The sequence below is a fragment of the Cinclus cinclus genome, chromosome 1, assembly GCF_963662255.1.
Source record: "Cinclus cinclus chromosome 1, bCinCin1.1, whole genome shotgun sequence".
NCBI classification, from domain to species: domain Eukaryota; kingdom Metazoa; phylum Chordata; class Aves; order Passeriformes; family Cinclidae; genus Cinclus; species Cinclus cinclus.
Window position 1 is genome coordinate 89,737,082 of NC_085046.1, and position 11,046 is coordinate 89,748,127.

General features: G+C 47.0%; 1 protein-coding gene across 2 annotated transcripts; it reads left to right on the forward strand.

Moving 5' to 3' along the window:
• The first annotated feature begins 248 nt into the window (after positions 1–248).
• IRX1 (iroquois homeobox 1) lies at positions 249–6,074 on the forward strand. Of its 2 annotated transcripts, XM_062500301.1 has the most exons (5): positions 249–257; positions 1,155–1,460; positions 3,994–5,008; positions 5,559–5,631; positions 6,017–6,074. In XM_062500301.1, exons 1-5 carry the CDS (start codon positions 249–251, stop codon positions 6,072–6,074), a joined length of 1,461 nt encoding a protein of 486 aa, XP_062356285.1. The 2 variants fall into 2 exon arrangements, with proteins under 2 accessions (XP_062356285.1, XP_062356296.1); XM_062500312.1 differs by lacking the exon at positions 249–257 and having other exon boundaries at positions 1,096–1,460.
• Positions 6,075–11,046: the final 4,972 nt, after the last annotated feature.

The following is an 11,046-nucleotide window of genomic DNA, read 5'->3' on the forward strand; positions in this document are numbered from 1 at the left end:
TCTGGGAAGTACTACTAGGAGCCTTTTTACTTTCAGCAAAGTTGCGCATATGTGTTCGTGTATGAGTGGCGTTTGTGGGTTGCTGTAGAGAGATCACACTTATATATTTATTTACTTATCTACTTTTTTTTTTTTTTTCTTTTTTTTGTAGTGGTAAATTGTTACAAGTCGCCTGGCTGCAAAGCCCCCTTTTCCTCTCACGGCCACTCTCGTTTGTTCCTGACTCCAACGACGACAAGGGGGACTCAATGTTAAAGGTGGAAAAAAAACCAGCAACACAGTTGTTTTTGTTAAAAGGGGACACACTAAGGCTGCGAAACAGCAAAACCCCAATGTTGGACAGCTGTAAAATCGTGTAGACAGGTTGTCATACAGCAGTGGGGGCTTTTCTGAAAGGAGCCCATTGCTAAACATTAAATACACTCGGAGCAGAGCACAGCAGCTGCGCGGACACACGCGCGCGCACACACACACACACACACACACACACACACACACACACACACACACACACACACACACACACACACACACGCACACTCGCAGCTCGGAGCCGAGCGGCCCGGGCTGGGCTGAGCACCACGTGCTGCGCCGAGGGGGGCGGCGGGGCGGGCGGGGGGCGCGGGGCGGCGCTTCCAGCTCAAGTGGGTGCCAATCAAAACATCAACTTCAAATTGTATCTGAAAGATCAGCCTAGGACCTAAGGGCAGACACATCAGTTGGAGCTCAATTGTTGATCAGATCACATCTAAGGGATTTAGGAGCACAGAAGAGCCGAGATTTGAGGAAAGACACCCCACTGAATCCTGCCACACTCCTCCTCCTCCATACCTAGGGTGCAATATATATCTGACAGAAAGAAATCAGAAAGAAAAAAGAAAATTATCGGCTCGATTTCTTTTCTCTCGCCCTGCCTGACTCCAGTAAAGAGGGGGGGAGGAAAAAAGAAAGAGAGTGATCCAGAGAAGCCCGGGTTTGTTCTGCTCCCCTCCCAGGCTCTTCAGCAGGCTCCCTCCTCCCCCTTTCATTTTTTTTTTTTTTTGGTATAATTCCTCCCCCCTCCCCCCCTCCTTTTTTTTTTTTTTTTTTTTTTTTTTTTTTTTTTTTTTTTTTTTTTTTTTTTATATCTTTGCCGCTTCTGCCGCCGCCGCCAGTGCTGCTGCTGCCGCCGCCGCCTCTGTGCCCGCGCCCCGGAGATGTCCTTCCCCCAGCTGGGCTACCCGCAGTATCTCAGCGCCAGCCAGGCGGTGTACGGGAGCGACCGGCCCGGGGTGCTGGCCGCCGCCGCCGCAGCCGCCGCCGCCGCCGCTGCGGCCTCGGGCCGGCCCGCGGGCGCGGAGCTGGGCAGCGGCTCGGCCGCTGTCACCTCGGTGCTGGGCATGTACGCCAGCCCCTACAGCGCCCCCAACTACAGCGCCTTCCTGCCCTACACCGCCGACCTCGGCCTCTTCTCCCAAATGGTGAGTGAGCACCGCGCTGCCCCCCGAGCGCGGCCGGGGGAGCCGGGGCGGGCGGAGGCTGCGGAGCCCCGCGCTGGGGGCGGCTGCGGGGGCGGCTCACGCCCGCCGCGGAGAGGGAAGCGTGGCTGTCCACGGGTCTGCGGGGGACAGAGAGGCTGGGGGTCGCGGGCTCCGTCTGCACGCGAAACCCCCCGTCCTCCTCGTCGTTCCAGCCGGGCAAAACTCCTCCGAGTTTTTCTTGGCGGTGGAACTGCTGAGCAGGGCTCCAGCCTCCGCATTGTCGGCTTTCCCTAGCAACTCGGCTATTTTTTGTTTTCTTTCCTTTCTTTGTTGTTATTGGTGGTGTTGTTGACGGGTGATATTGTCGGTCCTGCTGTTTCACCGGGCTTTCCAGCGCGCTCTTCTTTCCGCTCGGTACTTTTCTTTGCCGCTGAGGAATAAACAGGTTCTGTCCGAAAGGCCACAGTGTCGGTACCTGGGGCGCCCGTTTATTTCAAGGCATTTTCCTTAAGCCTTGAAAATGTCCCGTTCTGTTCCTTGAACTTTTCATACTCTGATTATGGCGGGTATCATAGATGGGATTTGCATGAAGCGAAAGAGGGCATCTACATCCCATTATAGGCATCGAGGCAGAAACGCACATCGGCGTTAATTGTAAGAGAAATTGTCGCCACCCAGACTATCCTCAGGATTAATTTCACATTTTCCTACGAATGTAGTAGTTAGAAAGTGAAACATTTTTTTTTTAAACAACTATTTTTCTATATCCGGGATAGTTGAAACGTTTTCGTTGCTGGTTCACCAAAATTCTCGGCGGCGCTACGCATAGGTTCCACTTCATTTTCTAAATGTTCCTCTTTTCTCTCCCCCTGACACATAAAATTGTGTGCATGCAATGCATAACTTGTTAGGGTTTATAATACATATATGTAGGCAAATACGCTGCTGAACAAGGGACAGCATCTGAAAAAAGATCATTTTTGTACTGCAAACATTTTCTATAAAGTCACTTTTAACAACGTGCATTTCCTACTTTATTTTTTTAAACCTTGATTTTGGAAATGCAGTAAAAGTTGGAACAGAAGCAATGAGTGATTCACAAGTGGCTTCTTCAAAAGAATTCCCAACAGAGTTTACACAAAAAAATATCATTTCAGCAACAATAACAAAAGACAGCAGAATAAAGGGAGTGCAGAAAGCCTACTCTGTAACACATTACAAAAAATTACATCGGGCTACACTTTGTATATAAGCTGTGTCTCTGAAATTAAAATACATGACCCTTCTTAACTGTTTGACAAAGTTAAATTAGTTTATTCGCAAACATTATTGAAGAGGTCCATTTCTAAGGCTGACATAAATTATGATATAGTAATATGAAGAATGTATTTCTGGAATAGGCCAAACAAACAAAAAATTAAATAAAATTAAAAAAATAAAAAAAGACGAGGTCGTAATAGAAGAACTAAAGGAAAAAAACTGCTTGAAATGTTAGCTATTTTGGAACAGTTCCCGTTCCTGCTCGCAAAGTATCCTGATATTTTATTACAATGATTAACCACGATGGTGATATTTTGAAATAAATTCTAAATTTCTGAACACTTGTAAATCAAGAACTAAAATATTAGGTTAATATCTGGACGATTTAAGGTAATAATGAGGCTTAATGAGGTTGCTAGAAAGATAAAATGTTATTTACCAAAACACCTGATGGGATAATTTGACTTGCTGTGTTTTACTACTGATGATAAAAAGAATATTGATTGCAAATAAATCACCGTCTCTAAACGCTTGTAAACAACTTGTGTTTGCTCTGGTTAGATCAAAGTAAAACTTATGAGATAAAGTGTCTATGTATCAATATTCTACAATTCGTGGATCAGCTTTCATTCCAGAGTTTAAAGGCTCTTCTAACAGTTAGAAGTTAATGTTTTACTCCAGAATCTTGGTGTATGATTTGGGAAGCGGAGATGATGGTGTTGGCATGTGCGTGGAAAATCTTTCACATTATAAGCCTCTTCGTACTGAAGTTGTGCATTCACCTCCTTAGCCTCGTCTCACTAGGAGCAAAAAATAAGGAATGCTCTGCATGCATTTCTAACCTCCTCCTGGATACCTTGCAGATAAATGCGGCGCTGTGCGCGGGCATTAGATTGTAACTGCGGTGTAGTACCTGTTCTATGTGCTTCATAATTTCAAGGCACAGTAAATTGTCTCGCCGAGGCAAAGGCGAAGTTTCTGCGTTTCCATCGTTTGGTTTGGTTTGCGGAGAAAATGCTCACGATGCCTGTCAGAGCCCCGCTTAGCACCTCTTTCCTTTCCCTGCAAGAAGGGAGAATCATTTGGGAACACCTCTCTGTGTGACCTAAATGTGAAGAGCCTGGAGCGGTCAGGGCCGAATTTGGCTGTGAAGACCCTTTGCACCGCTGAAAGGCGTACTCCGGCTCCCGGAGTAGCTTATTCAGGTCTGTTAGAGACGCTAACGAGATAATTGATGTGCTTTTCCCTCTCCGCTTGTCTGAATGTGTTGCAGGGCTCCCAGTACGAGCTGAAAGATAATCCGGGTGTCCACCCTGCTACCTTTGCTGCTCACACTGCTCCCGGCTATTATCCCTACGGACAGTTCCAATACGGGGACCCAGGGCGGCCCAAAAATGCCACTCGGGAGAGCACCAGCACCCTCAAGGCCTGGCTCAACGAGCACCGCAAGAACCCCTACCCCACCAAGGGCGAGAAGATCATGCTGGCCATCATCACCAAGATGACCCTCACCCAGGTCTCCACCTGGTTCGCCAATGCCCGCCGGCGGCTCAAGAAGGAGAACAAGGTGACCTGGGGATCCAGGAGTAAGGATCAAGAAGACGCAAACCTCTTCGGGAGTGACAATGAGGGGGACCCCGAGAAGAATGAAGATGATGAGGAAATTGACCTAGAGAGCATAGATATAGATAAAATCGATGAGAACGATGGGGAGCAGAGCAACGAGGAAGAGGAGGAGAAGCCCGAGCTCCTGAGACAAAGCAGTGAAGAGGAGCACTTAGAAAAGGAGAAGGATTTGGCACTGCCAGGGTCTGAAGGGCTGAAACCCAAAGACACGCTGGCCATGGTGAAGGAGGCCTCTGACAATAGCATGAGAGTCATCAGTCCTGGGGGACCGAACAATTTACAGATGCCATCCCACAGCAAACCCAAGATTTGGTCTTTGGCAGAGACAGCAACCAGTCCTGATGGTGCCCTGAAATCTTCTCCTCCTCCACCCCCTCCTCCCCAGGTTAACCACTCTTCTCCTCAGATTCAGCACCCTGCTTTTCTCCCTAGCCATGGACTCTACACATGCCAAATTGGCAAATTTCACAACTGGACAAATGGGGCTTTCCTCACTCAGAGTTCCCTTCTAAATGTGAGGTCCTTTTTGGGAGTAAATCACCACCATGCTGCTCATCACAATCACCACCTCCAGGCCCAGCAACAATCTTCTGTTTTAACAGCAACCTTGGGAGCTCTAAGCAGTGAAAAACCTTCAGAGAGGACTAGTCCCAAACACATAGGTAATTAATGCATCAGGCTTCCACCTCTCCCTCCACCCCCAACACATGCACGTGAACTTCTCCTTGAGGAATGGTGTCACACTGGTGTAACTGATTGCTTTTAATGGAGCTGCAGTTTACTCTAGCGTTGATTTCCTGCCCCCCACCCAGCACGTTGGTCACATATATTAAGCACATTTCATGTGGCCTATTACATTTTCACCCTATACGCCCATCAGGTAAGATGAAAATTAAGGAACAGAGCAGTGAAACGTATAAGTTTGAGCTTTCCTTCCCTCTCTCATGACCCTCATCTCCCAATAATTTCAATGACAGTAAAAAATGTGTCAAGGAAAGCTTGCAGACTACTTAAATACTGAAAGCAGGGTATAGCACTGTACACACAGACACATGTATCTGTACATGTCTGAACAGGAGGTTGGGAGGGAAGTGTATTCTTTGCACAGTGTCCAGATTCTTACTGCTGTTATTCTAAAATGGTTTTTGTTTGTTTTTTTTGTTTGGTTTTTTTTTTTTGTTGTTGTCTGTTTTTTTTTTGGTCTCCTTCTAGAAAGAGAAAATGTACCAAGAACTGACTCTCCACCCCAGCCTCTAAAATCGCCCTTCCAGCCTGTCCGTGACAAGTGAGTTTGTTTGTTTGCTTTCACTGTAGGAATGTTACTTATGTGAAACAGTGTTTAAATAATAAAGACTAATTATAACACCTAATCATCACCATAATAATACATACAGACAATGAGAACAGTACAGGAGTTGCTCTAATCTTTTCAAACTTAGACTAAATTGCCATTGTACATAGCCAGACTATAACTTTTCTAAAACTTAACAGATCTCAATGATCTTGTGTTCATTATACCAGAGACAATGATTTTTGTGAGATTATCTATTACTAAGATGCTACAGCAATAGACAGGCAATTAAAAAAATACTTTTTTTCTGAAAGATTGTTACGTCTTTTTTTTTTTTTTTTTTTTTTTTTTCCCTTCTTCCTCCCTTCCTCCCCTGCAGCTCTTTGGCTCAGCAAGAGGGAACACCGAGAATTTTAACAGCTCTCCCTTCTGCTTGATTAAATGATTTGGTGAAAAAATATTACAGAGACTGGTATTAAGGACAGAGAGAGTGAAAAAAAAAGGAAACGGTATAAACGACTCCCATCAATCTCTTTTTGCAATAAGGTGGTGCAAATCCATAAAAGCATTACACAAATCTGTAGATGGATCCCCTTCCTCATTGTACCATTTCAGATCGTGTTATTCTAACCATTATTGGATTATTTGTTTGGTAAATGTTTCCCATGTGTTTGTGGTTTTCTTTTTTCTGTATATAGAGTGATTTCAGATTGTAAATAACACGTCAGCAAAACTTGTCTAAATCATATATTTTTGTCTAATAAACTAAATGAAATTATTAGCTCTCCTCAGGTATGTATTCTGTTGCTACAGATCTTATACATATATTACAAATCTATTGAAATATTTATAATTTGTTTTCCAAAAAGTCAAGTCTCCTCCTCTGGGTAACTGAAACTTAAAGTAGCAAAACCAAGGTATTTTTCCGACAACAAACTGTGAGCTTCCTTTTTCATACAGGCAAATTTATAAAGTCCAGTGAAGGTGGCCCTTTCGTTAGTAGTACTAAATTTATTTTTTTCAATTGTGTTTATTCAGATGTGTTCTGTAGTATCCATCTTCCAGATATAAATGGACCTGACTTCCACTTAGGCTACAGGACAGTTTCTCAGAACTGAAAAGGACAAGTTTTCTCACAGTTCCCTAGTCCAATTACTTTGCTGTCCAAACTGGTTGTTAAATTGGATCAAGAGCTTTAATGCTTTGCTATATATTCCTACCCAAGAAGAAAAAATCTCATAGGTTAGGAAAAAGAATTATTTGTAGCAATATGCACTTTGAATAAACACAGAGGAAATATGACAGTGAAAGATATTTTCCTGTGAGATTAAATACATCTTAGTAGGAAAACAAACAAACAAACAAAAACCCAACAAAAAGAAAAAAAAAACAACAAACAAGCAAACAAAAAATAAAAAAAACAAAGAAACCCCCAAAAAACCAAAACCAGAACAAGACAAAACAAAAGAAGACAGCTCTTGCACATCTTAGAAATCTCAGAAGAAAGTTTTTCGATTCCTATTCACTGAATGAAAATAGACTGAGAGACAGGATCTATCGTTTTATAAAGGCATTAATCTTCCAAAGACTGTCCGTTAAAATGTGTAATATTTTGAGTGTTTATTTCTTTTTTTTTCTCCTAAATGAGAACACTAAATGAGCATTGAGGTGCTAATAAGATACCAGATGGTTGTTGATGGTGGAAAATGGAAAGAAGCAGCTGGGAAAGTCATTAAGAAATAATGCGGTGACGCCCTATCCAAACTAAACCAACCTCAAACCAGGACTTGTCGGAAACAAGATGAGATTTTCAAATAAAATATTAATAAAATTATTGTCAGAGATCAGAATATTGATCTTGATTTAGCTGCAAAATGATCTTAATCCAAGAGCAGCCTCGGTAAACTATGGCTTAGAGATCTGTTGGCAAAGCGGTGGAGGCGGTGGGCTCCTACATTTTGCGTCTTTCTGATGGAGCAGAGAAACAGGTCAGGCAAAATAGGTTTTGTGTGGAATATATGAAGGAGAGTCTCTAGAAAGAGACTCATTTCGACATCCTACAGTTCCTAATTAGTTTGTATTTTTGGCTTTTAGTTGTTTCCGTGTATTTTTTTTTCTTTTTCTCACATCACAGTCTCGCGTCCGTAATTGTTGGTAATTGTTCCAACAAAAGAAAACATTGCACTTTTAACCAAACTAGAGTAATTTAGTCTTCAGGGAGAGGGAAGACGCATTTAAAAATAAAAAAAAAATAAATTAAAAAAAAAAAAAAAAACAAAAAAAAACAAAGAAAGAAGTCTTCAAGCCTGTAGAGTTTAACGGTCCGTCAGATCAGTGCTGCTGTAAACCTGATGCAATTGCTGCCTCTTTCATATCAATTCAGATGAGATGGCCTCAGTCCCTCACCGGCTGCTCCAGTTCCCAAATTCCTCTCGGGACATGCTGCCGTCCTCGAGCAACCCGGCCGGCCGTCCGGGGTGCCGCTGCAGCCGGGGACCGACCGCTTGGCTGTCATGGACCAGCTCCGCTCCTCCGAGGTGGTGACGGCACCCATAAAGCGGGCCGGGATGCTCTGCCAGGCGGAGAGAGCGCGGCGCTGCCGAACTCTCCTGGGGGGAGCGGAGCGGGGATCCCTGTGTGGCACAGGAACCTCAGCAGGGGCCGGAGCTGTGGGGAGCGGAGGACAGTGAGCGAGTGCGCGTCTTGCCCGTCCGCCTGGGAGCGGGCACCCCGCTCCCCGAGCGCCGTCGGGCCGAGCCGAACCGAGCGGAGCCCAGCGGTTCTGACCGGAGCCGAGCGGAGCCGAGCTGTTCCGAGCGGTTCCGAGCGGTTCCGAGCTGTTCCGAGCGGTTCCGAGCGGAGCCGCGGGCCGCGCTTTGGGCAGGCTCGCAGCGCCCTCTGTGGGCGGCGGGCGGCTCCGTCCCCGCGCCCGGCCCGCGGCTCCGCTCGGCTGGGGCGGAGAGCCGGAGGGAAGCTGCCCGCCTTTAATTCGGCCAGAAAGCCAACAGCATCCTCCGGAGTGCGTTTACAGTTTTGATTATTCTCCGGAGAGTGATAATTCCCACTAGTTATCTGGTTGGCAGTTTTCCTCCTTTGCAAGCCTCGGCATTTCTAGAGCTGATTCTGTTGCTCAATTCGATTTTTTATTTTTTTCTCATCACCTTATTTGAATTTCCCACCTCTTGCCCGTCAGTAACGCTAACGTTTGTGCCATTTCCCGCCCCAGCCAGCTGAGGGTGTTACCGGGAGCGGGGGACGATGAATGTTAGCATCGTTCCGTCTTTCCCCACCGCGCCCGGAGCGCTTGCCGGGGAAGGGATGAAGCACCCGGCTCCTGTCTGCCCTGCGGCTGGCGAAGGCGGCCCGGGAGCTGCATGCCGACTGCTAGAGGAGCGCGCCCAGGGCTGCGGGCTGCCAGCTTGGACGGAGTGTGCTTGCGCCACTCCCAAAGTTTTTTTGGACAGGAGCGCAAGTGGCTTCCCCTTAAAAAATGGGCAAACAGAAAAGTCCTGAGGCCAGCTGAGAAACGCCGTGTTGTTTAAGTCAGAAAAGTTCCGGCGCGGCAGCGTGCCTCAGTACCCAGCACTCCCCAAAGGCCGCTGCCTCAGCCCGTTCGGCACATGGGGGAGCAGGGTGATTCGCCTTTCCCTCCCCGGCTAGCCGCAGGGAGGTGGCCCTTTCTCCCGCAGGAAGTTTGAGAGAGAGGCCGTGCACGGGTGGTCATTGCGCTACCGGCGGAGCCCTCGCAGGCTGCCCGGGTGCGCCCCCAGCGCTCCCCGCCGCCGGCAGCCCCCGCGCCTCTTCTGGGAAGGAGCGGGAGCTTCATAATCCCGAGGTTTCGCTTGTCACGTGAACCGTGCCAGGAATGATCGTTTACGTCACCCTGGCAGGAAAATAATTTGTAGTTTTTCTGTCATATTTTCATTGAGATCCACCCCAGCAGATGTATGCCAAAAAAATACCAGAGTGAAGGGAGAATAATAAAGAAGCTTAAACTAAACGATTTGCCGTAATTGGGAATGCTTCGAGCTGATAAGAGTAAATTGGAAAATACTAGCTTCCTACTTTTTTTTTTTTTTAATGATGACGGTACCCGAACCTGATAAATAAAGTCAATAAGAAAATTTGCATTGAATCGAATGGGAGCTACAAGGAGTAATACTTCCTTTAGCACGACAACCGAGTACCAAGATACATTTTCGTGCTACTTAAAAGGCTGCCAGGAAACAGGTTTTTTTAATATATTTGTATAATCCTCCACCCTCCCCCAGTAAAGAAGTAATGATTTTGTTATTATTTACTTAGCATTAAGAGCAGAATGGCAGAAATCTGTGAAGAAAGAACAATGAAAAGTTGATATAATCTCGAGTTCAGCAAACTCAGAAATTCGCAGTTGCCAGAACAGATTAAAAGCAAACGGCAGCTTTACCGGGATTTGCCTTTGTCACAGAGACGTAGTTATGAAACACACTGATTGGTATGCATGCCTCATTTTTCATTCTTTTTCTGTTTTATTCTGAAAAAAGGTCTATTTTTAACTAGGTAAAAGAAAAAAAAAAAAGCCCAGAGAAAGGGAAGAAGAAAATTAGTAGGGTGTGTGTACTCAAACTGGCTCGTTCCTATGATTGTTATCGCTCCCGGCTCCTGTCATCCTTTCTTGCTGCTTTGGTTGAGTTTTTGATGCACTGTCTCTGAAACTGGAGCGGCCCCGAAGCCGACGCCGGCAGCAGCGCCCGGCGGAGCTGGGGCAGGGGCGCGGTGCGGGCTGAGGCTGCCCCGCCCGCCGGCAGCCCCGCACCAGCCCTACTCGCGGGGCTCCTTCGATCTCCAGCTAACTTTCATGGTATGACCATGTTTCCCCCAGCCTTTTTTTAACTTTTTTTTTTTTTGTTCCATGGGCGGCGATCAATTATTCACAAGCACATTTATCTCCCCTGCAATATGGAGAATTCATATTCATATCTCTGTTTTAGTGGCCTGACACAGATTAATGTAATATGCGCCGCGGCTCGGAGCGCCAGCCCCGCTCTATGAATCATGCACTATAAAGTTTCAATCGTCCTTGTAGATGAGACTATTACAAAGAGCGCGCAGCGGCGGGGGCGGGGAGGCGGGGGCCGGCAGCAGCGGTGGCGCTGCGCCTCGGCCCGCTGTTAAACAGGCTCGTATTGAAAGCACCCGGCGGCCGGCAACTGCGGGACAATGCGGGCCCGGCATTAGCTCTGCCCGGCGGGGCTCCCGCTGACGCGGGTCTCCCGTCCGCCAGCCCGCCAGCTCGCCCCCACCGCCGGCTGGTCCCGGGGAAAGGGCTGCGGGGCGCTGCCCCGTCCCCATCACCCCATCATCACCACATCACCCCATCACCCCATCAGCCAGGGCCGGAAGAGCCGCCCGGCCTCGGAAGAGAAG

Bases quoted from the DNA above. Each gene is read 5' to 3' on its own strand.
- IRX1 (XM_062500301.1), top strand. The intron at 5,009-5,558 runs GTAATTAATGCA...GTCTCCTTCTAG, and splicing joins GACTAGTCCCAAACACATAG to AAAGAGAAAATGTACCAAGA. The intron at 5,632-6,016 runs GTGAGTTTGTTT...CCTCCCCTGCAG, and splicing joins TTCCAGCCTGTCCGTGACAA to CTCTTTGGCTCAGCAAGAGG.